The following is a 24,866-nucleotide window of genomic DNA, read 5'->3' as shown; positions in this document are numbered from 1 at the left end:
TGCATGGTTGACAAGATGGTATTTCGTCATCTGCAGTGATGCTGGAGAAGACGAAACCGAAACTTCACGTGAAGCATTGCTCTTTAGCGCGTCAGAGCGTCAGTTTATCAGTGCAAAATCTACATTTTTTAACCAATACATTTTCATGACTTTTGCTGACGTATGTTAGCTCAAAATAGATTTTCTCCATCGATTAACCAAAACACAAAGATTTGAAGACCTAATTTCCATGACTTTCCCAAAACCTTCTTGGTATTTTTATTTTTCTAAAACTTATCCAAGCCTGGAAATTGCTATGTTCAAATTCCATGACTTTTCCAGGTTTTTCATTACTGTACGAACCCTGAAAAAATATCCTAAATATCCTAACCTAAAAATATCCTATTTATTTCTCTATGTTGACTCTAATACACCAATTTCTCAGTACAGCAGACAGATCACGGAGAATGAGCTGATTGGTGAGAACAGGCCGGAGGCAGAGTTTCAGTTGTGTATTCTCTGCTATGAGATTCAGAGCACAACCTCATGATGTTATTTTGAGATTAGAGGTAAACTGAGGTTTACAGATAAATGGGTGACCCCGAGAGAGAGATAAAGATCCGAAAGAGGAGAGAACATCTGCAGAGAGAGTACACAGAAAGGTCCAGAAACGAAGAGGATGAAAAACATTAATAGAGAAAATGAATTAGGGAGATGAGAGCAGAGTAATGTTAATAAATAATACGCTGTCAAATCTGACAATCTGACTGGGCTGCATGAGGTTAGATGAATAATGAAGAGAGAGAAGCATAATGTTCTCAGCATTAATGCTGAACTGTACTGAGGGGCTCAGGATAACCTGAGGACACTTCAGCTCTCCGTCTGATTTAAAGAGAAAGAGAGAGACAGAAATAAGAGAGAGAGAGAGAGAGAGAGAGGAACTGTTGAGCAAATAACATCTGCATGAAAGAGCAGAGGGCCATTATATAAGATGTTATATCTTCTCAGATAAACATTAACCAATCAGAACGAGAACCAAGAACTTCACTTGACCCTTTCTCAAATTTGCACATCAATCACTGAAAGTCAGGACATCTGCAAACACCACACATGAACTGAAGTTACCTCAGAGAATGAGGGCTTGGCAACACCTGCAACTGTAAAAGTTGTGAGGTGTTATCTTGTGAGAGAGGTTGAGAGAAAAACAATGACAATGCTTTTAAATGGTCTGGATTTCTGTAAGAGCTTATTGCAAAAACAATGTCCTAATTTCTCAATTTCTCAAAGACACAAACAGTTCATGATCTGAGGCTGAAGATATTTTGGGTGCTGCAAAAAGACAAAGGCACTGGCATAAAGTAAATTAACTAAAGATCTGCTGAAAAATTAAGATTTGTGTTTTGGAACAGAAAACTCTTGAGTCCTGACCTTAATCCCGCTGCGATTGTGACGTGTGTGTGTGTGACGTAAAGAGGGCTGCTCATAAGGGGTGGGCGATATGGCCCTAAAATTATATCATGATATTTAATGTTATTTTCGTGATAACACTCTTGGGGATATTATTTAACTATAAAAATTATTTCAAGAATACAATATTGAAACAAAATTAAAATTAAATATTATTACTGCATGAGATATATGATACACCCGTAACTGAGATATTAAAAAATACAAGAATTTGATAAGATTTGTAACAAAAGTCAATGATCCAGAATGTCATGATACTAATAATACACTCAAAATATCTCCATATATCCAGAATTAAAGTAAAATTAATCATGTATCTAGTAGATAGACAATATAATGGGAAATGAGAACAGTGTGAATTTTTCTTTTGCTAAAAACTGTATTTAAAAAAAAAAAAGTGAAAGTTACAGGTGAGTGATATGGCATGATATTCGAATATGTTGGTGACTTTATTGAGTGCGATAGGATATGGCACACCTCTACTGTTCACACAAATATATTTCAGAAATATTGCTGTACTGAAACACATTTGCAGGGAGGAATTATGCAAGATTGCTCCTTAAAGCTGGCCAACTCTTATTTCCAGCTACTGGTGGACATGACCAGTTGAAGGCATCTAAAAAGTCTTTAGATTCGAGGGTTCACTTACTTTTTCTAGCATGCACTGTATTTTCCATCATTTATTTTCTCAAACTGTATCCCTTTTTCTCCTCACTTATCCACCCAGTGCTTAGTCCTCCCCCTATCAAAAGCAATGCTCCCAACACTGGGAGTAGTGCTGGGCGATATGGGAAAAATCATATCACAAATATATATCATGATATACCACATTTAAGTATGTTTTCAGTTATTCTTCGAAACATGACAAAATAATATCATTGCTTACTTTTTTCCAACTTTATTTCAAAGTGACATTAAACCAAACTTTCACAAATGAGAATTACTACCTTTTAGGGCAGCAATATATATGTATCAAATTAAAAAAGATGAGGTAGATGCAGTAGCTAATTTTTCAATGTGTCTCCATTTTTCAGCTCTCATGAGTTTAATAACGTACAGCGCATTGCAAACCGGCATGCAAGCCTGTGCTGACCAACATCGCCTAAAGAGAACAGGGCCAATTGTGCTCTCTCAGACTCCGGCTGCTGATGGCGAATTAGCTCAACTTGGAGCTTCCTAGCCGGCACTGTCTATGTCATGTTTGCTCAATGTTCTTATTAAAAGATGGACAGTACATCTGTTTGTGTGTTACTACTTGTGTATTCTATTTTTTTTTTTTTTGGTTGCTGATCTTTCTCTCATATCTACAGCAGAGACACAAATAGAACATGAAGAGGAAATGGCCATCAGGTCACCCACAACAACCACATCCCTGTATGGCTACACACATTTACATCCATGGGCCTGATAAGAGATGCCTCCCATGTCTCTTTGGACCACTCTAACCCTGCAAAGACACCCAACAAGGCCCAGATGTGCCACAAAAGTCGCCCGTTATGCAAAAACACACAAATAACTGATTAGCATTCAAATGACAAAACCACTCTGGAAAATTCTGCTGAAGTTCTGGGAAATGATGCAATTTCTTGTGTATCAAAACAAAGAATTTTCACATACAGCACATAAGACAAGTAGCACCTCTTAATTGCTTCCTTTGATTTCTTATAAAAGGCCCTTAGATGCTACTTTTGGGTGGGTAGTGTACCTCTTGGTGAGAGCCTGTTCACTGCAACACAGCAGTTTCTTAATTGATCACCTGCTGCTTTATAAAAAAAGCTCGGTGTCTACTTTTGGGTAGTGCACCTCTATAATTAATCAATCAATCAATGAATCAATCAACCAACCTTTACTTCCACTCGGTAATACATTGAGAGTAACCCTCATCTTCAATGCAGCCGAGCATTTTAATTACAAAATTAAAAGGACTGAAAAACACGTTTAAATTATAAAAATAAGCAAACAATATAAGATTTCATCAAGAAGAAATAAAATAATGCAGAATAAAAGGATAAAAACTTTTTTTTTTTTTAGAAAAAAAATCTAAAAAAGGTAAATGATGGAACTAAAATAAAGTTTAAAGAAAGGAATATAAAAAAATAAAAGGACAAAATAAATTAAATTAAAAGGTAAAAGTAAAACCAGTAATAAAACAAACAGAAAACAGATAAATAAAAAGACAATAAAAAATAAGTTTAAATTATAAAAAACAAGCAAACAGTATAAGATTTCATCAAGAAGAAATAAAATAATACAGAATAAAAGGATAAGCAGAGAGGGTGAAATGTAAAGCAGTAAAAAAAGAGATAAATAATTAGAATAATATAATATAAACACAATAAAAGAAATAGAGGACTAAAATAAAAGCAAAATTATAAAAAGGTAAATGATGGAACTAAAATAAAGTTAAAAAGTATAAAAAACTAAAAGGACAAAATAAATGAATTAAAAAGGTAAAAGGCTGAAAGTAAAACCAGTAATACAACAAACAAAAAGGATGAAATTAATAATAATAATAATAATAATAATAATATTTTATTTATATAGCGCCTTTCCTGAAAACTCAAAGCGCTTAACAACACAGCCAAAAACAAAAAGCATAGTGAATAAAAACAAGCATGCAAGCACTTACACGTAACAGTGCAAGTATTTATACATAAAAAAAAGAGACAATTTAAAAAACCGAAAATAAAATAAAAAATAAAATAAAGTATGCAGGTAAAAAGCTCTCCTAAAAAGATGAGTTTTAATTAAAGATTTAAAAGAGTTTAGGCTGTCTGCAGCACGAATATTACTGGGGAGCTGATTCCACAATCGTGGGGCAGCAGAAAATAAATAAAATAAAATAAATAAAAAGACTAAAAGGTAAGACAGAAAATTAGATAAATAAAAAGACAATAAAAAATAAGTTTAAATTATAAAACACAAGCAAAGATTTCATCAAGAAGAAATAAAATAATGCAGAATAAAAGGAAATGCAGAGAGGGTGAAATGTAAAGCAATAAAAAAAGAGATAAATAATTAGAATAATATAATATAAACACAATTTAAAAAATAGAAGACCAAAATAAAAGCTAAATTATAAAAAAGGTGATGGAACTAAAATAAAATGAAGTTAAAAAAGTATAAAAAGATAAAGGGACACAATTAATGAACTAAAAAGGTAAAAGGCCGAAAATAAAAACAGTAATAAAACAAACAAAAATGATGAAATTAATAAAATAAATAAAAAGACTAAAAGGTAAAACAGAAAATTAGATAAATAAAAAGACAAAATAAATAAAATAAATAAAAAAATCGAAGAAAAAAAATCTAAACTAAAGCAGTTACAGGCTGTCTCTTAGTGAGAGATCACTTAATTAGCCTCCTTCTGCCTTCTAAAAAAGCTCTCGGAGGTTATTTTTGGGTAGTGTACCTCTTGGTGAGAGATCACGGACTACTCGGCATGCCTCTATAAGGCACTCAAAGACGGTCTACTCAGTTGACAGACTTCTAGATCTAGGTCATTTGTATACTTGTACTAAATGCCCCCAAAAAGTTAAAAAGAGAAAATGCCAAATAAATAAACGGCAGGTCACACAAACGCAATAACAGTCGATGTAACCTGCAAGGAGCAAATGCTCCACTAACTGAACTACTAAAATGACTCAACAGAGCGCAACATGATCTTGCAGAGCCTTCTCAGCTCCAGTGTCACAGAGTTTAAAATGGGGTCATGTTGACTGAAAAACACTGAGAGAAAAAAAAGGTAATTCTTCATTAAAGTGTTCAATTACTTCAAATACGACACGTACTACAGATGCTATAACAGTTTGCAACCAAAATAATAATCTGTGGTTCAGTTAGCCACATTTCAGCTTCAGATTCAAACCACAGTTTAACAGAACGAACATTAACTTTTAATTTTAAATTTAATCTGTAAGCTACAAGTAAAAACGCCACTAAATCACTGGTGTCTAACTGGACTTTCCACTGCCACTGAAGTCATGAGCTGATCAAGTGCATTAAATGAGGAAGTCTGCCGTGTTTTTTGGCCACAGTGACGAGCATATGACAGGCACTAAACAGCAGACATAACACTTGGTGGTTTTCCATCCAAACAAGTATGGCGTATATTAAACAAGAAGAAGAAAAAAGGAGAAGAAAGGAAAAACAAAATCATTGGAAAAAGGCAAAACGCACAAAATTTAAAAAACAAATTTAACTATATTATCTACTAGGGGTGTCACGATTTCGATATTTAATCGAAATCGATCTAAATTATGTCATGGTCTGGAGCATCTAAGTCAAAAAGAGGATCGACGATCCCTCCCTCTAAGCTACGCAAGCACGCGCGCGCTACGCAAATGGCGCAGCACACTGTAGCCGACGCCGCGGACATTGTGACTGCTCAAAGAGCAGCCTGTTCTCCAGAGAATGTGGACATTCTCATCTTCTTAAAGAAAAACTTGAAAATATAAAAATAACAGTTGTTTTGTCTATCCTCAAATATGTTAATAATTTTGGTACCTTAAGGAGCATCTTTCTGTCACATAAAGTTAATAATATATCTTTATTAAAGAAAAAAACTTGTCATTCTCATGGACCGAGTCTTATTTTTCATGTTTATCTGTTATAGTAGGATAGAGTTCAGTTTGTTAAGGGTATAATTGTTCTATTATTTTGTACATGACTGTTCCTGTATTTTTTTATTATTTATTTTGTTATGTTGCACATTGCTGTTTTAATAGTGCACACTGCTGCTTCCAAAAAAAACCCACTAGATGGCATTACATTTATATCTTAATTAAATTATTTAAATTTGACCATTAGTGCCTAATGTGGTGTATTACAGATCACTTGTATCACTTTGCATCACTTATATCAAGCCCACCTTTTGAAATAAGATATTGTAAATTTGATGAATCAAACCAATGAAGGACCATAGACTAATCTAAACCTGGCATAGGCCTCTCTGCTGTAAAAAAAAAAAAAAAAGAAAAAAAAAAAGAAAAAAAAAAAAAGAAAATCGAATCGAATCGTGACCCTAAAATCGGAAATAAAATCGAATCAAGGATTTAGAGAATCGTGACACCCCTAGTATCTACTGTAACTGTAGATTAACCCTTATTTCAGGCTAATCTTTGGTGCTCATTCTGCTGCAGGCAATAGAGGCACTGAAAGGAAGTCTGATAGTGGCAGCGAGGCTGAATTTGTCACACCTTTTCCTATGAATCAGACAATTTTAAGTATAGACAGACTTTGCCCACGTAACCGATGATGCAGCGGATGTGTCGAGGTTATTTAATGAACTTGATAAACTGCAGTGTGAAACCAAAACTGGATCAACTGGACCTAAAGTATACACAGTGTGAAATGTCTGAAACCACTAATGACGTGTTTTTACGTAACTAAGCTCTAAAGTAGAACCACGAACTCAAGTGTTGGGGTCAAGCTAAATAATAAATACACTGGAATTTAGTTGCTAAACTATTTTACATTAAGATCTAAACCTTGACCAAAGCCTTTGCCCTAACTGTGAGGTGTTACTGCCATAAGGTAGAGTAAATGTACAGAATATAGCCATAGCTATAGGTGGGCAATATGATCATGATTATTATTGTATCAGGATTAGAGGATGCATGATATTGGAAAATTTTTACATTTCAAATGTCCTTTTTCGACTATATATATTGCGATATTAAACAATGCAAGGCCCATGACATCTCCAGGACTTCCTGGACGTCTCGCGTCCAGACCAATCAAGAGCAGAGTCAGCGCCGAGCTCTCAAAACCCGAGGAAAACAGCAAAACAACAGTAATCGGGCATTTAAATGTTTTTTTATAAGGTAAATAAGAGCACTGCAACATGACGCGTTTAATTTAATTGCCTTGAGTGACATCACCCGTTGTGCGATGTGACTATTGCGCATGCGGACATCGCGATAACTATGCTTAAACGATATATCGTGCAGCCCTATTGTGCACGTCCTGCCCGAGCGCGACCCGACCCCCCCATACACTCTCCTTTTGAGCCAGAGGAATGTTTTGAGTAAGTAGAGTGCTAAAACTGAGCTTTAAAAAAAGGTTGTTTGAATGAGAGGAACCTGTTCATTGACATTACAACACTGAAGAAGCATAGACCTATTATTTAATACAAATAATTTATTAAGAACAGATCTCCGAAAGATTAAAACAATGATCCACAGGTCTAAACATCTGTAAATTAGGCTATAAGAATGATGTCTGATCAACTTTTTTAATATGGTTAAGAATAGAAAGATAATTCTAAACTTTTTTTTTATAATGAGCTTATAGTCTATGTGCAAAAACACACACACAAAAAATAAAAATAATTCAGTAATAAGGCTATGTACTGCACTGCACTATAAAACTATAAAATATATATAATATATAAAATATAGACTATTTTCTTGAGCCCGACCCGGCCCGAGGAAAGTGGTGAGAAAGAAAGGTGTGGGCAGAGAATTTAATCAGGCTCTAATCAGGATAACAGTTTTCCTATTGCATCGATATTTTATTTTTAAAAGCAAATTGGGGATATCATCAGTGCATAAACATCACTGACCTAACTGTACATTTAATTGTAGAGAACATCATTACTCCATTTTGATTAAAAATGAACTGAACCATATTTAAAATGAAAGTACAGTACTAAAATACACAGTATTTTTAACCATATCACACAGCTCTAACCACGATTTCTCCTGTATAGTGTATGTATAGAGTCTGTGCTGTTATTTAGCTGTAGCTCAGCCTCTGCAGGGATCTGCAGTGTGATTACAGCCGCTCACAGCTGATGCTCTGCATTACTGCAATCCAGAGCCACTGCAGCCTGTTGGCTGTCCGCATAGATTAGAAGATTAAATCACAATGAAGACGTGCGTGGTCTTACTCAACGCAAACCCGGGGACACCAGACCGTTCTGGCTCAGCTCCCGGGAGTGACGTGAGGACGTATGCAGCTGGACAGCACTGAAAGAAGGGAAGCAGCAGCAGCAGCAGGGGTGGTACTTACGGATGTGCTTTCATTTCTATGTAGTTCTTAGGGATGAAACCGTCTTTTCCGTTCAGCTCTGCTTTATACCAGTTCTGGTCACATTCTTCATTTAATACCTGCAGATAAAATGGAAAAAGAGAGGAGAATATTGAGACTGAATTGTTATCTTTCTAGCATTAAATTGCACATTTTGCAAAACACATCATCTGTATAAATAGCTCATTTTTATCTATACTGAATTATATTTGAAAAAAATCAATAAAATAAAAGTGTATGCGGTATGTACACTTAAGATCTGCACAGTTTTTCCGATTAATTGATAGCTCTTGTTTCTAGTTGAATTTGTGATTTAAATGCTCTTTAAATGCCCAAAAGACATGAAAATGAAAAATGTTCTGATATTTAGTGAAATTATAAAGAAAATATGTAATTTGTGTTTGTAACATAGTGAGCAACTCTTACTTAAAATTAACTCTAGATGCATGATGATTTTGGACTTGCATCAGCTGAAAATTATTATTTTTTTCTTAAATATAGCCAATATTTAAAAAACGATAGCTGCTACACTAATACAAGTAGCAAACACTGTTGGTTCTACTTTATGAATTAAATGAATTAAATTATACAACATTATTTTTATTTGTTATTGGTTTTAAAGTTATAAAGTTATACCAGGGTGTGTAACATTGGCAGATATATATAAGTGTAATAAGTGTAACAAGTGTATCAGCCTAGAATGCCCACATTGTAAGTAAGTACAAGTACAAACATTGGTGCATACTTAAAATTTAAATTCGATACTTAGCCAATATTTATTTTATTAAGCTGATCCGGCTACTAGATCATATCATATACTCTGAGTGAGGCTTACAGCACAGAAAAGTGCTTTCAGTCCCACTAACCAGATATCCCTCTAGAGAGTGCATCGTTGCATCTGTCCATTCATTAAGTAGCTGTTAGCACAACAACAAAGCAGCTATAATAAATATTATAGTATATTATAGTCTTGTATTATAACCAGGGTTCATATACTTTTTAACCAATACATTCCCATGCCTTCAAGGCAAAATTTCATGACTAAGATTTTTAAAATAATAAACAATAATAGCAAAAAACAAAAACTAAACTAAAACTATAATACAAATTGATTATAGTAGTCCTGAAATAAATCTGATAATAAAAAGTGTGTCAGATCCTGAGCTAATGTATTTTTTTTAGCTCAAAATAGATTTTGTCCGTCGATAAACGCAAATACAACGATTTGTAGACCAAATTTCCATGACGTTTCCAAAACTTTCTGGGTTTTTATGTTTATTTTCCAAAGCTTATCCAGCTTATTTTTAAATTTAATGACTTTTCCAGGTTTTCATGACTGTACGAACCCTGTGTAACACATTTCCATGTTTGCCAGGAGAGGTTAATGTGGCAGTATTTGGCACATCAGTGAGATTACAGTTATAACTGATCCCTTATGAACTAGTAACTATTTTTACGTTGCAGTGTCCGGCTTATCTACAGCCTCTCACTGTACGCTAGTCAGTTTTTGCATGAGCTGAAAGATTCTGAATAGCATATACTAAGCACTAAAGCGCATCAACCAGCTGTATCCACACGCATGCAAGGGTTACCATGCCAGCACTGATAAGATCTATACTCAGTATTTAGCACACATTTAGCGCTGGTGCAGTTCGAGCATGTGTATCGGCCTGTGTGTGGTGATACACTGATGCGCTGAGACGCAGTGTGGCAGATGTCTCGTCTCTCTGACAGGCAGTGAGTTTCTGTGACTCATGTGTTCCACAGTTCCAGCAGCAGCCCTCCTCCGCTAATGAACACCAAACATGTAAATGAGTCCCGGCAAAGAAAAAAAGAAAAGCCGAAGCCACAGTGTTTGAATCCGGCCTATTTATAGTCATGAACAATTCAGTAATTTGAATACAGCACTCAATCTATTACCACAACACTAGCTATTACCTCATCACTACAGTTCTGGGCTAATTCCAGTGAATTTAAAAGGCATTTCAGAAAGATTAATTTACATGCAGCTGCTATCAGGTTCTTTGGAACAACAGCAGCTGCAGAACTAGATTTTTTTTGGAGAGAAAATATGTTTATTTTAACATTTTTAAATGTAGTATAAATAAGAGATGCACAAAGGAAATTAACTATACATCTATACATTTTTTTACTGAAAGCGAGAGAGAGAGAGGGAGAGAGAGAGAGAGAAAGCACAAGAGTGAGAGAAAGCAAGAACGAAAGACAGCCAAAGAAATACACCTGAGAGAGACAGAAAGTGAGAGTGAGAGACAGAAAGAGGGGGAATGACAAATAGACAGAGAGAGAGAGAGAGAGGCTGTCCTGCTGGAAAATGAAATCCGCATCTCCATACAAGTTGACATGTCTCTCCAAACCATCACCGATCATCAGTAAATTTTACATTTCATTTGTAAATCAAGGGAGCAGAGTCTGGAGGAAGAGTGGAGAGACACACAGTCCAAACTGCTTGAGATCTAGTGTGAAGTTTCCACCAATCAGTGATGGTTTGGAGAGACATGTCTGTCATCTGCTGGTGTTGATCCACTGTGTTTTATCATCAAGTCTAAAGTCAGTGCAGTTTTGTTTTCTCACAAAATCTTACAGCACTTCATGCTTCCCTCTGCTACTGACAACTTTTATAGAGATGAGGATTTCATTTTCCAGCAGGATTTTGCACAGTGCCCACAATGCCAGCCAAAAGTACCAACTGGTCTTATATAATATTGAAATTTTCTAAGACATTGATTTATGGGTTTTCATTGGCTGTAAGCCATAAACAACAAAAATAAAAGAAATAAACACTTTAAATAGATCATTCTGTGTTTAATACATCTACGTGAGTTTAACATTTTGAACTTAACAAAAGAGTTAAAGTATCTTTTCAATTATATTTTAATTTTATGAGATGCACTAGCATGTGGTGTAGCTGGTATGGAAGCAGAAGCCCACTGATTCTATTTTTCATTATATTTTTCCTCCTGATTTCCTACTGATTTTCACGACTGATATAACCCTTTTAGACCATGTGTCCATTGCAATGGACACTGTGTTTTCCTCTTTTTTTGAGTATTCTTGCACAAGATTGAGATCTGTTGTCTGTCCATCAAAATAGACATTTATCAGCCAATCAAACAGCATCTCAGTGAGACTGAGTAAACTTTTCCTCATGTTTTTACCGTTTAACAAAAACTGTTATATAAAAATTAACTAGAATAAAAATAATAAATGTTGTGCAAATGATTCCACTGCAATGCACACAAAAATACAAATGATAACTTCATTTTTACTTATTTTCTATGTACTAATATATTTATTTATTTACTAAATATAGTTTAGTATGAACTAGTAACTATTTTTTCATTACTGTTACAGGCTTATCTACAGCCAGCTATGATGATGAACTAGAATAAAAATAATAATGTTGTGCAAATGATTCCACTGCAATGCACATAAAAAAACAAATAATAATTGGATTTTTACTTATTTTCTATGTATTACTGTATTTATTTATTTACTAAATATAGTTTTTGAGTGCATTACAGACATAAAACTGCATTGATTTTTTTTTTTTATCATCACTGGAACATAATTCAAGTTTAAAAGGGTTAAAACATAAAATTTTATGGCCTGCTGCTTTAATCAAACAAACGGACCTACCATGGGCTAGAGCGTGGCTAGTGTGAAAACCTACAGCATTAAAGCCCCATTTTACACTCTAAATAAAGCTCAGACATGCAGACAATCCGGTATATTCATAGTGAATGTTGTAGTGTGGGTGTAAAGCCTGAGCTGAGTGGGAGAACTCTCACAGGGCTACTTTCAGCACTTCTGCTGGGAGGGGCTTACAGACCAACTCAGAGAGAGGAAGAGCCTGGTGTCTGAATCTGGAGAGAATATCGATCGGTTAGGTATACAGCTGTTAAGGAGGCATCCCCCCAGAGTCTGTTTAAAGCGTAATGAAGCGTAAACATCTCTCTGTAGTTTTCTGCACAACAGAGTGGAGGCCGAAAGAAAGCAATTAGATTGAAACTATCCACTCGCTGCGTCCAATCAGGAGTGAAAGCTGCAGATGTGCGCCAATTATTGGCAGAGAAAACGAGCAGTGATGAGGGGGGGAAACTCGGGGGACAGATACAGAGAAATGGTCTGATCGCTTCACTGAAGCCTGGCTAATGAGGACGGCCGCACCCTGCTGTACTAAAAAACAAAATGAGAATGTGGCGATTCTGATATGAACTACACCATTACTTACTACTGGAGAATTAAAGCTATATTATTAACTTATTTAACCCTTTAACACCCTGACCTAGAACAAAAAACAACAGCAACAGAATGTTATTTTATAGTGGCTTGCAAAAGTATTCAAACCTCCTGAACTTTACAGCCCCACAAAATTAAAGGTCTCATTCCACTGTTTTTTTTCAGTAATTTTAAAATGTCTCTTTGTGGTCTCTAGTATGAATGAAGGCCATGTGAGCCGTTTTTTTGTAATAAAAGTTTTCCGGTGTTTCTATTTAGCCCTGCTTTTTTTCACTGAATTAGAAGCCCCCCCCCTCCTCCCTGCAGTCGAAAGTAGATTTTAGCATAAGGAGACTTTTAAATGTATTATATTGAGATTTTAAGTGATAGACAACACAGAGTAGCACATAACTGTGAAATAGAACAAATGGATGCATGGTTTTAAAATTTTAATCAAATAAAAATCTAAAAAAAGTGTGACTCGTAAAAATGTGAAGAATTCAGTTAATAAGAGTACATCTGTGTGTAATTTTAGTCTCAGTATAAATATAAAAACACCTGTTCTGTGAAGGCCTCAGTGGTTTGTTAGAGAACACTAGTGAACAAACAGCATCATAAAGACCAAGGAACTCACTGATTCTATATAAAGTGACTTGCATATGTAAACTGAAAAGTTATACTATTAAAGCCTAATAAACCTCTAGCAAGTGGTAGAGACCTCAATCTGGTTGAGATAAAAAAGCAACAGTCCGCACATTTCTGTGATACCTCACCTCACTGGTGAGAATGTGATGTGTTATTGCACAGAGCATGGGAAAGAGTACTTTTAATGCAGGTTAAAAAGTACAATATTTTGTTAATTCATGGAGAATTGGCAAAAATATTCAGAACAATTACATCCAACAAACCTACCAGACCACTCTGTTTTTTAGAATGAATTTATTGAATATTGCAAGGATGCTTGTGCCAGGACACTGATACCAATAATTAGAATATTTCTGGTCCAATCCCCACTCAGGAATACTACGGAGTTCTAATTAAAAAAAAAAAAAAAAAAAAAAAAAACTTAGGCACTGCTGCTTTAGGTTAAACACGTTCTACAATAAATTCAATAAGAATTTAAAAAGTGCTCTACCAATCGCTTCTAACTTAGGTTTAATGGTTTAACTTTTTTTTTTTTTTTTTTTTTTTTTTTTTTTTTTACAAAATCTGGCACCAAAACCACATTAGAGTCAGCACTGAGTATTATGACAGTCTCCATGAAAGTAGGACAAAAGCCCAAAAAATAAAAAAGGATTTATATTTAAATGACGTTTCATATTCTGGTCAAAGAGGATGGTGTAAAGTACCTTCACAATAGCATGGTTTCAAAATGACTTGACACCCATCAGAATACAGGAAACATGATTAAATCCCCGCCCCCGCTTCAATTGCTTTAATAAAATGAGAGATGATGTGAGACTCTTCCCAAGAGAGTCATAAATTTTATATATAAATTCCGGAAATTCGAGAATTTCTGATTTTGCTATTTATAGATATATGTTTGAGTAAAATGAAGATTGTTGTATTACTCTATTTTATTCTACTACGGATAACATTTCTCCCAAATTTCAAATACAAATATTGTCATTTAGAGCATTTATTTGCAGAAAATGAGAAATGGCTGAAACAAAAAAAAAAAAGATGCAAAACTTTCAGACCTCAAATAATGCAAAAAAACCCCCCCAAAAAACAAGTTCATATTCAGAAAGTTCAGAAAGAGTTCAGAAATCAATATTTGGTGGAATAACCCTGGTTTTAATCAAAGTTTCATGCATCTTGGCATCATGTTCTCCTCCACCAGTCTTACACACTGCTTTTGGATAACTAATTCAAGCAGTTCAGCTTGGTTTGATGGCTTGTGATCCATCTTCCTCTTGATTATATTCCAGAGGTTTTTAATTTGGTCAAAGAATCAAAGAAACTCAATTTCTCTAGCAGTCTCTAGCAGCTTCTATATTCAGACATTCCCACTCCAGCAACACTGCTGTATCTGATAAACTCACTGTATCAGCACAACACACACTAACACCTCATACACCACCACCATGCTAATCACTGCAGTGCTGAGAATAATAATGACCCACCATCCAAATAATAATAATAATAATAATAATAATAATAATAATAATAATAATAATAATAATAATAATAATAATAATAGCTGCTCTGTGGTGCTTTAATCTCTTGTGAGGTTCTAAGCATTAAAGAACAGGAAATGGATAATAAAGTATTTAGAGAAACAGGAGAGACTACAGTCCTTGGAAAACGATTTAAAATGCTTGGGACAACATTTTTCTGCAGCAATAACTTGGCATCAAATTTGCTCCACTAATTTAGTTTATTACCACAAAAAAGCAAAATTTCTCTTCATAATCTCTCTTCATAACTTAGCGAAACAGCTGGAGGCAAAACACAAGATATTCAGGTCCAAAAATACTTGCATAAACGTGTGACTGGGCTGCATGTTTTATGCATGATTTATGAAGTAGAGAGAGAAGGAAAACTGATGAGACAGAGAGGGGAAAAAGAGCTTTACTCACTTCTCATTCTCATGCTTGCATACATTCAGCATCTACGCCCACAACCAGATATAAATATACACAATATGGTTTAAAAACATGCATCTGTTTTGTGACTACAATCAACATATACATACAAAATATAACATGTAACATCCCTCATTGAGTTTCTCAATTTTCTCAGATAGTAACTGTCAAAGTCAATGATTCAACATGTCACGATACTAATAATGCACTCCATATATCCAGGATTAAAGTAAAATAAATGATACTGGACAGATATAATCTGTCTCTAGTAGATATATAATGGTAAATAAGAACAGTGTGATTTGCCCGTATGCTACAAAAAGCACAAAAAGTTGTACCCTATAGCCCATATGGAAGAAAACAAACAAACAAAAAAAAACACAATATTTTATGGTATTTTTGCAATACCAATCAGCCATCTCAGTTAATTTTATATTTATTCCTTTTCATGTCTTTAGTATTAATCGACAATGTAGAAGATAAATTAAAGGAAAAAATAAAGAAAAATGTTGAATGAGAAGGTGTTTCCACTATTTTTAAAGCCGTGGTCGGTTTGTTACATCAAAAATGTTCAGTGATAAAAATTTGAATTGTAGTTTTGTGTGCATTTTCTTAGTTGAAAAACATAAATAAAAATCTATTGAGGTTAGTGCTGGGCGGTATGACCAAAATGTATTCTGACTGTTTCACAGTATATCACGGTATTCTTATAATTATATAATATATATATATTTTTTGCATGACAGGGCTTTAATTTAGGCCTGTGAAGTACTGTACTATTAGGAATATATATATATATATATATATATATATATATATATATATATATATATATATATATATATATATATATAAAAAACACTGAGGCTTTAAATTAAGTCTTTGGATTTACTTTGTCACATAAAATTACACAATATATGAAGAAATCTGACTTCATTATCAGAAAAAACAGCTGAGGGATGTATAGAATAGACCTTAAAAAGAGATACAACTTTAACACGGCTTCCTTTATAAAACTACACATTTTAAGAAGTTTAAGCCTTTAAAGCCATTACAGTATTAAAAACAGGCACATTTTCCTTATTTCTCTTGTGTGTGCATTAAAATGATCCTTTAAGCTGCAGTATTAGTATATTTAGGTATTAAATGAACCAGTATACAGCCCAGCACTGATTAAGGCTATTTGATTTACCATTCAGTGGTAGAAATTATAGCACAATAAATGAAAACTGGTAAACTGGTTTAATTTTGTTTGTTTTTGACACAATAAATAATTTTGGTGTATTTCTATTTTTTTTCAGTAAAAATGTTAAACACTGTTGAGTGCTGTAGTTTTAGTTTAGTTAATTGTACAGCACTCTGCATTTGCTTCAAATGCCACTGTAATTCTACTGTAAAGAATGAAAAGACTTCTTTACACATCAGTGCAATCTACTGGGGATTGCTTTAAATCAAGACAGGATTATACGAGTGTGAATTAATCGACTGGAGAAAGCTGCTTCCGCCTGTAGGCCACATGCTCCACTGCTGATAATGAGCCTCCACCTTCTGTCACCCATCTCAGATATAAAACACACACTTTCCCCCTTTACCCAGACATTAACCACACGCCTTCAGCTTATAATGAGTGTACCAGAGTACCATCAGAAACCCTGCAATATGCCATCGATTAATCAATGTAGAGAGGGTATAGATATATGATCAAATACAACATGAGGTGAATCTCCTGAATATTTTCATCTTTTGAGGTTTTTCCAAAAAATTGCCTTAAAATAATAATATTTTTTTTTTTTTTTAAATCTAAAAAGACACAGTTTCCTAATTAAATTGACTTAAAACTAGTGATGCATTGAAATTAATATTTTGGACCAAAACTAAACAAAATAAACACAAATTTGTCTGCAGGGCTGTACAATTATCTGTTTTTAATTAAAATCGTGATTTTTGTTGTTGCTTAAAATAAAAAAATAAAACTGACAACTGCATTTAATATGAGAACCCTAAGAATATTTATATATGTGGATTATGTGGAAAGTTTATAATTATATTTGATTGATATGTTAACAACTAATACAGGTTTAGAGTTTAATGAATTAAAAGCAACTGCAATTAAATATAATGCCCAAATTGTGCAGACATATTTGGCTGGTTTTCATTAATTTGCTGTTTTTTTTTTTTTTTTTTTTTTTTTTACCACTGAATACATTAAATAGCCCAAATGTATTTTTTTCTTGCATGTAAGCTAGGGCTGCAACGATTAATCGATATATTCGACAATGTTGATTATTTAAATTTGTCGACTAATCATTAACTTGTAACAGTATCGTATCACACAAAGTGCTGGGGACAAAAGCACAATGGGAGATGGGTAAATGGCTCACTCACACAGTTTACACTCATCATCACACTAAATATCAGTACTTTCCACCACGTTCAAACAACATATAGAGATTTAAATTCCTTTTAAATCTCATGTTCAGCTGTTTCTATCATATTTAGAGATGGAGGAATTGGCAGGTACAATCGTTGAATAATCGATTAATCGAAAAAACAAACAAAAAAACAGATTAGTCGACTACCAAAATAATCACTAGTTGTAGCTCCTTTATGTAAACTGTGTTTATTTTAAATTATGCCAGTTTCAGCTGAATATTTTTGGTTGCCAAATATTTCATGCACCTGAATGTAAAACCCCTCTTCACTAATAGGAGTAAAAATGTACGAGGATTTGGCTTCAACATGATTTTTTAAGAGCTGGTGTTTGTGCTACAGATCTTTATTTAAAAAATTAAAAAAATTCTGTGGTATTTACATCTCTTACAGAAGAAAAAAAGCCACTTGGCTAGCCAGTGTTTCTGTTTTAAGCAGTGTCCGTGGGTATGTACACCAGCACCAATATCTAATGTTAGCATGTGGTTAACAGCTCAAGTGCTCGCTCTGCCCATGACCTGATCTGTTATTTTCTCTGATCAGCTGACCAGACAAGCACTTTTCCCACAGCTGTCTAGAAATACACATAAAAACTAAACCAAAATCTACCATTTTTGGCTACTATAAGTTTGTGAAAGGTCATAAAATTCTAGAGAACTTTAAATTTGAAATGGATACATGACATGCAACAAGAGGGAGAGAGTAATAAGGAAGACAGAAAGAGGAAAATAATGCTATTATACAAGTTAAACATAAATGTACCTTTCACAATGTAAAAACGATAAAGCACATTGCACACTAGCGCTTCATGACTCTGAGCACTGTTCAATTCCTCAGCTTGAATCTTTCGGCTGTAAAAGAGACAGTTTGTGAAGAAGGAGAAATCTGTAGAAGTTTCTTCTACTTTTCTCCCATTTTTCTCCCAAATTAGTATATATATCCCTCATCACAGGTGATGCCACAACGCAAGGAGGGTGAAGACTAGCACATTCCTCCTCCGATACATGTGAAGTCAGACTCCACCTCTTTTCGAACCCTAGGAGTGATAAGGGGAAAGAGCGCCATCTACCCACCCAGAGAGTGCAAGGCCAGTTGTGCTCTCTCGGGGCTACAACAGCTGATGGCAAGCTGCATGGCCGGGATTCAAACCAGTGTTCTTCTAATCATAGTGGCAGTGCTTCAGACTTCATATTTCAAATACAGTATTGCAAGTATTGAACTTTTCATTGCAATTAACATTTTATTCTAAGAATATCGAGACACTGGAATTAGGGCTGCAATGATTAGTCGATATAATTGACAATGTTGATTATTTAAATTTATTGACAATAAATTTCATTGTTAACTAATCATCAATTCGTAACGGTACTGTATTACACAAATTGCTGCAGAGAGAAACGCAATGGGTCTGTGTCTCAGAAAGGGCTCAAAATATAAAACAATATCAAATTTGCCATTTTTATACATTATCTGGACATTCAACTGGTTTTAATTCTTAGTTGTTCGACTTTATGCTTTTTGACTAATTGACTAATCAAAAAAATTATCTTCAGATTAGTCAACTAGCAAAATAATCATTAGTTGCAGCCCTAACAGGAATTGTAATAAGACATTTCGATATTTTAAATATCATAAATTTAAATAAATAACATAAAAACACTGATAAACAGTCTTAAATCAACTTACTGCTTCTTTCACAGTAATGCCCTATACTGAGGGCATATGTTGTATAATAAATCAATAACAGATTATAATGACTTGCCTAAGCAGTTGTGTGAAAATGTTTAAGCACTTCTTACTTCACACTACAGTATCAACACTCCAAAACATGACTCAACAAAAGGGCTGCCTCAGCACAGCTCCGCACCATAACACACACAGCCAGGCTCACTAAACAAGGCCTACTTTCACTGGAAGCGTGGCCTTCACAATGCTGCGAGTGTGCATGTTAGTACCAGCCTCTCTCTACCTCCTGACTGACTGGAGAGAACCGACTCTACAGGGAACAGAGAGCACTGTATACACGTTCAAACACTGTAAACCAAACAGCGTGTTCCCACGTGTGCTTATCTCTCTCACACACACACAAACACACAAAAACACACACACACACACACACGAGCGAAGATGCTGAGATTAGTTAGAACATCGGCCAGTTACACGTAAGCACACACTCAGAGTAAACAAGGCGTGTGTGTGCAGTTATTGAGCACATCTGGCCTGGAGAGATCTCCTCCAGGAACAAAAGTAAGTAAAAAAATAGGCAACACTATAAGATGCACTTTAAATACTTTAATTTTCCCAAAAATTGACAGTGCGCCTTATAATTCAGTGCGTTTTATGTATAAATTCTACCAATCAGGTATTAAGAAGCAGTAAGGCCACTCCACTGAATTAGTGTTATACAGGAGTTTCAGTAAAGTTGTCCGGCAGTATTAGCATTACCTGCTAACTGCACTAAGCACTAGCTCTTTTGCCGTTCACAGGTGAGTATAATCGGCCTGTAGCCTGCTGCTAAGCCTGGCAAGCACTGTTGGAGCAGCATTTGCTTTAACCACTAATAGCACTAAGCTCTTTTACCGTTCACAGGTGAGTATAATCGGCCTGTAGCCTGCTGCTAACCCTGGCATGGACTGCTGGAGCAGCATTAGCATTAGCCGCTAACCATGCTAAGTGGTGGTTTTTTCTTCCTTTAGAGGTGAGTAATTTCGGCCTGTAGTCTGCGCATTAACTATGTCAAAAACAAGCTAATAACACCCTGGATTACTTAAATCAAAGGATTACTTATTTTTTTTTTAGAAGAGAAATATGTGTAGAATAACTTAGGTTAGCTTTACAGGTCTCACCACCCAGCCCCAAGACCTACTGAGTTAGAAGTAAAAACATGGCGACACCCCTGTTCCTTACTAGTGTTGCATAACCTGCTTTATAATCTGGTGTGCCTTATAGACCAGAAAATAGACGTATATTGATAGTGTGCCTTATAATCCTTATAGTGCGAAAAATGTGGTAAATATTTTTCAATTCTCTGAATGGCGTATTCTGCAAACAGTCTGCTTTAAACGTGAGAGAAATCTCAATAGACTGACATGACATCAAACTAAAAGAAAAGGAAAAGAAAAGGCTCTCTTTTCCTTGCAAGACAGCATGAGGGATTAGAATCCTGAAATGCATTACAGAACAGATTACAGAGTCTACTGAATCACTGTAGATCTTGCATTTCTTCTTTAATCAACACAGAGCTTATGAACTACAGCAGTCTTAGAACAGCGCCTCCCCCCTACACAGGACCATCTGCCTCAACCCCCTGGCCTTAAGACGAAACGAGAAGATCAAGTTCTGTAAAAACGGCAGGCAAAACAAATGGTAACTAAAAAAAATTAATCACTGTGATTTGGAAAAGCTAGAAACGCATCGAAATGTAATTTTTTTTTGCAGAAAATAAATAAATAAAACGCGCAAGTTTTTGTAATTTTGCTCCATTTTGCCCAAGAAGACAATTAAAAAACTACAAAACTACAATTCAAAATAGGGAGGCAAGATTTTAGAAAAATGACGTACATTGCAATGACTATGCTTAAACGATATATTGTGCAGCCCTAACTCAAAATCTGTTCATTTAACAGCAAACATTTTAACATCCCAGCACACAAACCAACAGTGCGAGCTCAGATATCTCACACTCCTGTGGCTATTGGGAGCCTCTTGTCTGTTTTTAGCTTTGAGCTAAGTTAATAAATTACTCTGTCTTTTCACTTAAATCAGGTGTTTAACTTGAGGCACAAAAAGCATGACAGACAGGTATAACTGGACTGAGAACAGCTATATGTTTGAGAGACAGGAAAGTCCATAGCTTTTCTAAATGAAATGCACATTCAGTGCTGCATAGCAGAGAAACTACAAGACTGAATTGATGAGAGGTGGGTTATCAGCTTGGACTGGCTCCCCATTACAGGATTCTTCTAGTGTTCTCAAAGTTGGGCCCAACGCCATTTCACCCATTTGCCCTACCAATAAACCCTACCCCTCTGTTTTGAGTGTGCACGCCTTGGGGTAGAGGTGTTCCGATTCTTGTTAGGCTGGAGGGGTTGGTTAGGGGAAGAGATAGGGCTTGTTAGACCTTCATACAGAGATTTTTCAGATGCACACTGGTAAGATGGCAGAACATGCGACCAAAAAAACAAAACAAAAAAAAACCAAATGTGACAAATAGCACTATATTACTATAGTTTGTGTAGTTGCAATATTTTATAGCTGAATTCTTCATAACAAGCATTAAAAAAAGGTCGCTAATAGTTTGTTTTAGTAGCTAGCTAGCTAACTGTCCCGTTCCACCTTAAATGGTCTAACAGATGGCAGAGGCTGCATCATTTAAGGTGGAACGGAAAAATAAAATAATAAGAATTTTAGCTAATTAAAGAGAGAAATCTGTGTAGAATAACATCTAGCGCTTGTTTGACGTTTTTTTATTTTAAGAATTACAGTTTTCTTTCCTTAACTTGGATTGAAAGAAAAACGTGGCAAGACACCCCTGTTCCTTACTAGTGTCGCATAATGTGCCTTATAATCCGGTGCGCCTTATAGACCAGAAAATAGACGTTTATTGATTAGCTAGCTAACTGTCCCGTTCCATCTTAAATGGTCTAACAGATGGCAGAGGCTGCAGCATTTAAGGTGGAACGGAAAAATAAAATAATAAAAATGTTAGCTAAATAAAGTTAATTTCAGCTCTCCATCACAGAGGAATTAAGGAATGAACAATAATGATTAATTTCTGCACCACCTGCCCCCTTTCTTAAGACATACAATAAAATATGCCCTAAAGTTAACTAGTTAACCAGCAGCAGCTAGGTCACTAAACGTTAGCGCTCCTGATGCATGAAGGGATGTCCCAATTCTTTAAGAAGGGGTAGGGGTAAGTGGTAGGGCCAAGGGGTAAAATGGGATTGGGCCTTGAGGCTAGCAGCATGTGGTTCTTTTGAGTCACATTAATAAAGCCATACTTTTCTTTTCAAACCTGCTGTTAATTCAACTTATTTAACCAGCTAAACATGCTTGGAGGAGAGCTATAATAACTTCCACTTCTACGCTATCAGCATCACTCTGACTCTCTCTGGAAGTCTTGGTCGTGTGTGCTCATTCACTGCTCACGGTACGTGTCCACTGGCACTTAAGCATTGATGCATCCTATTCAATTTAATGGAGAGAGCCACCGCATGCAGTGGTGCATGCTGAGTTGCGTTGAACACAGCTCCACCCTCCAGCAATAAAGTTCTGCAGAGCTCAAGTTTACTTGAATAAATTCGTCTGCTGACTGCATCTAGCCAATCGGGAAAGAGCAGGCTTCAATGCCACATCCATACGAGCCTCACACAAACTGAAGAGCCACCACATTTAACCACAGAAGAGAAGCTGAAAATGACAGAATATGGATTTATAGAACTATAGATTGCATTGAGGTTGATTAAAAATGTAAAATCTTGACCTTATGATTGCCTACCCGAGAGATCCTGCACGGTGACATGTCGTGAAAAAAAGTGCCAGTGGACACGTACCGTCAGAACCACTCATCACTCCTGTAGACAATGATGTGCAGCACATGCCAGTCTATTCAAATTTGCAGAACTATAGTTTGGGAGGGGCACTGGGTGATGTATGGGTTTAGAGGCAAGAGGGAGAGCTGATTGGCTGAGCTTCAGTTAGTTAGACAGATAGTTGGACATCAGCATTGATTGATTGATCTACATATTGTGATCATACATGCCTATAGCACACAGTTGAAGCACAAGAGAGGGCACTGCAGAAGTGAAAATTACCACAGTAAAAGCTCCTTTTAAAGGTAAGGGAACGTTCATAAAAACTTTAAGCAGGACTGAAGTTGGTAAGAATGTTTTATTACTTAAAAAGAACACATTTCAGCTATTAATGGAATAAAAATGGTTTAAGGTTTAGTGGCTCTTCAAACTGGACTCAAGCTGACAGACCAAAAACAACATGATGGGACAATTAGAAGCTGATTTTGAAGGTGTTAATGAAGGTGCTGCACCCAAGAGATGTCTTCATGAGACACTTATGTCCTTGCGCTCATCCTCATTCGAGCGCCAGTCAGCACTAAGCCGACTGTACCTAATTACTGTACCGTCCCAACGGAGGAGCAGGGCAAGGGCGCGCTGCAACTTACAGCCAATTACTGTGATTACTCAGACCCTGCTTTGATTAGCGCTAAGTGGCAATCTCACACTCCGACATGCAAGTAATCAGCATTTCTGCTGACTAGAGGCCATCAGAGAGATGAGAAAGAACATTATTCAGATTGCATTAGTGATAATGCTGAAGCACGATTAGGAAATCCAGCTGCCAATCCAGATCAGTACTGGCGCACACAGGCTTTTCTTTACATGTAGTCTGAATAGTAGGTCAATAAAGAGTCAAGAAACAAAAACATCACTATATGAAAGAGAGAAAATTACATTTTAAAATTATAGACTAGGGGTGGGCGATATGGCTCTAAAATAATATCACGATATTTCAGTATATTTTTTGCGATAACGATATACTTGGTAATATAGGAAAACAGAAAAATAATTCATTAATTTCAGGAATATAGTATAATAGTATAACAGTATAATCATAATGTGGCAAAATAAATAATATAGCATAAAATAATATAACGCAGCAAATAATATTGCAGAATATTTTCATGCATATAAACTGTAAACAAAAACTATAAACTAAAACAATTATACAATAAATACACTTAAAGCTTCACAGTAAATAATAGACTACTTTTAAGACAGAACAGCCCTATTATCACGATATGGATTTTTAATATCATGATATTTCTGTGTCACGATATATTTTATATGATATAATATTGCCCACCCCTAATACAGACTTTATGGATTTTATAGTCACATGCACATCCATCCATATAAAACAAGCTACATATTTGATCATATTCCTTCTCTTTTTACAACATGCAGAGACAGCAAAATGAAATAAAATGGAACTGCAGCCTTTGATAAAGTAATATGAGGGGAAAAAAAGTAAAGTAAAAGAGGGAAAACTGTTAGCAAAGGATTGCTGCATATGTGTAATATAAACATAAACAAGTCATTTCCCAAAAAAAGG

General features: G+C 35.3%; 1 protein-coding gene across 1 annotated transcript in view; it reads right to left on the bottom strand.

Annotated features, from left to right (window-relative positions):
- The window catches only part of grb2b (growth factor receptor-bound protein 2b), a 78,632-nt gene that overhangs the window by 9,188 nt on the left and 44,578 nt on the right, over positions 1-24,866 (bottom strand). The window contains exon 3 of the mRNA XM_022664959.2: positions 8,461-8,558. Coding sequence (XP_022520680.1) covers positions 8,461-8,558 — 98 coding nt within the window. The remainder of the gene's footprint in view (positions 1-8,460; positions 8,559-24,866) is intronic.

Source organism: Astyanax mexicanus, chromosome 19, assembly GCF_023375975.1.
Source record: "Astyanax mexicanus isolate ESR-SI-001 chromosome 19, AstMex3_surface, whole genome shotgun sequence".
In the NCBI taxonomy this organism is placed as follows: Eukaryota; Metazoa; Chordata; class Actinopteri; order Characiformes; family Acestrorhamphidae; genus Astyanax; species Astyanax mexicanus.
The sequence above is the reverse complement of the archived record's forward strand: the minus strand, read 5'-3'. Positions and strand labels throughout refer to the sequence as shown.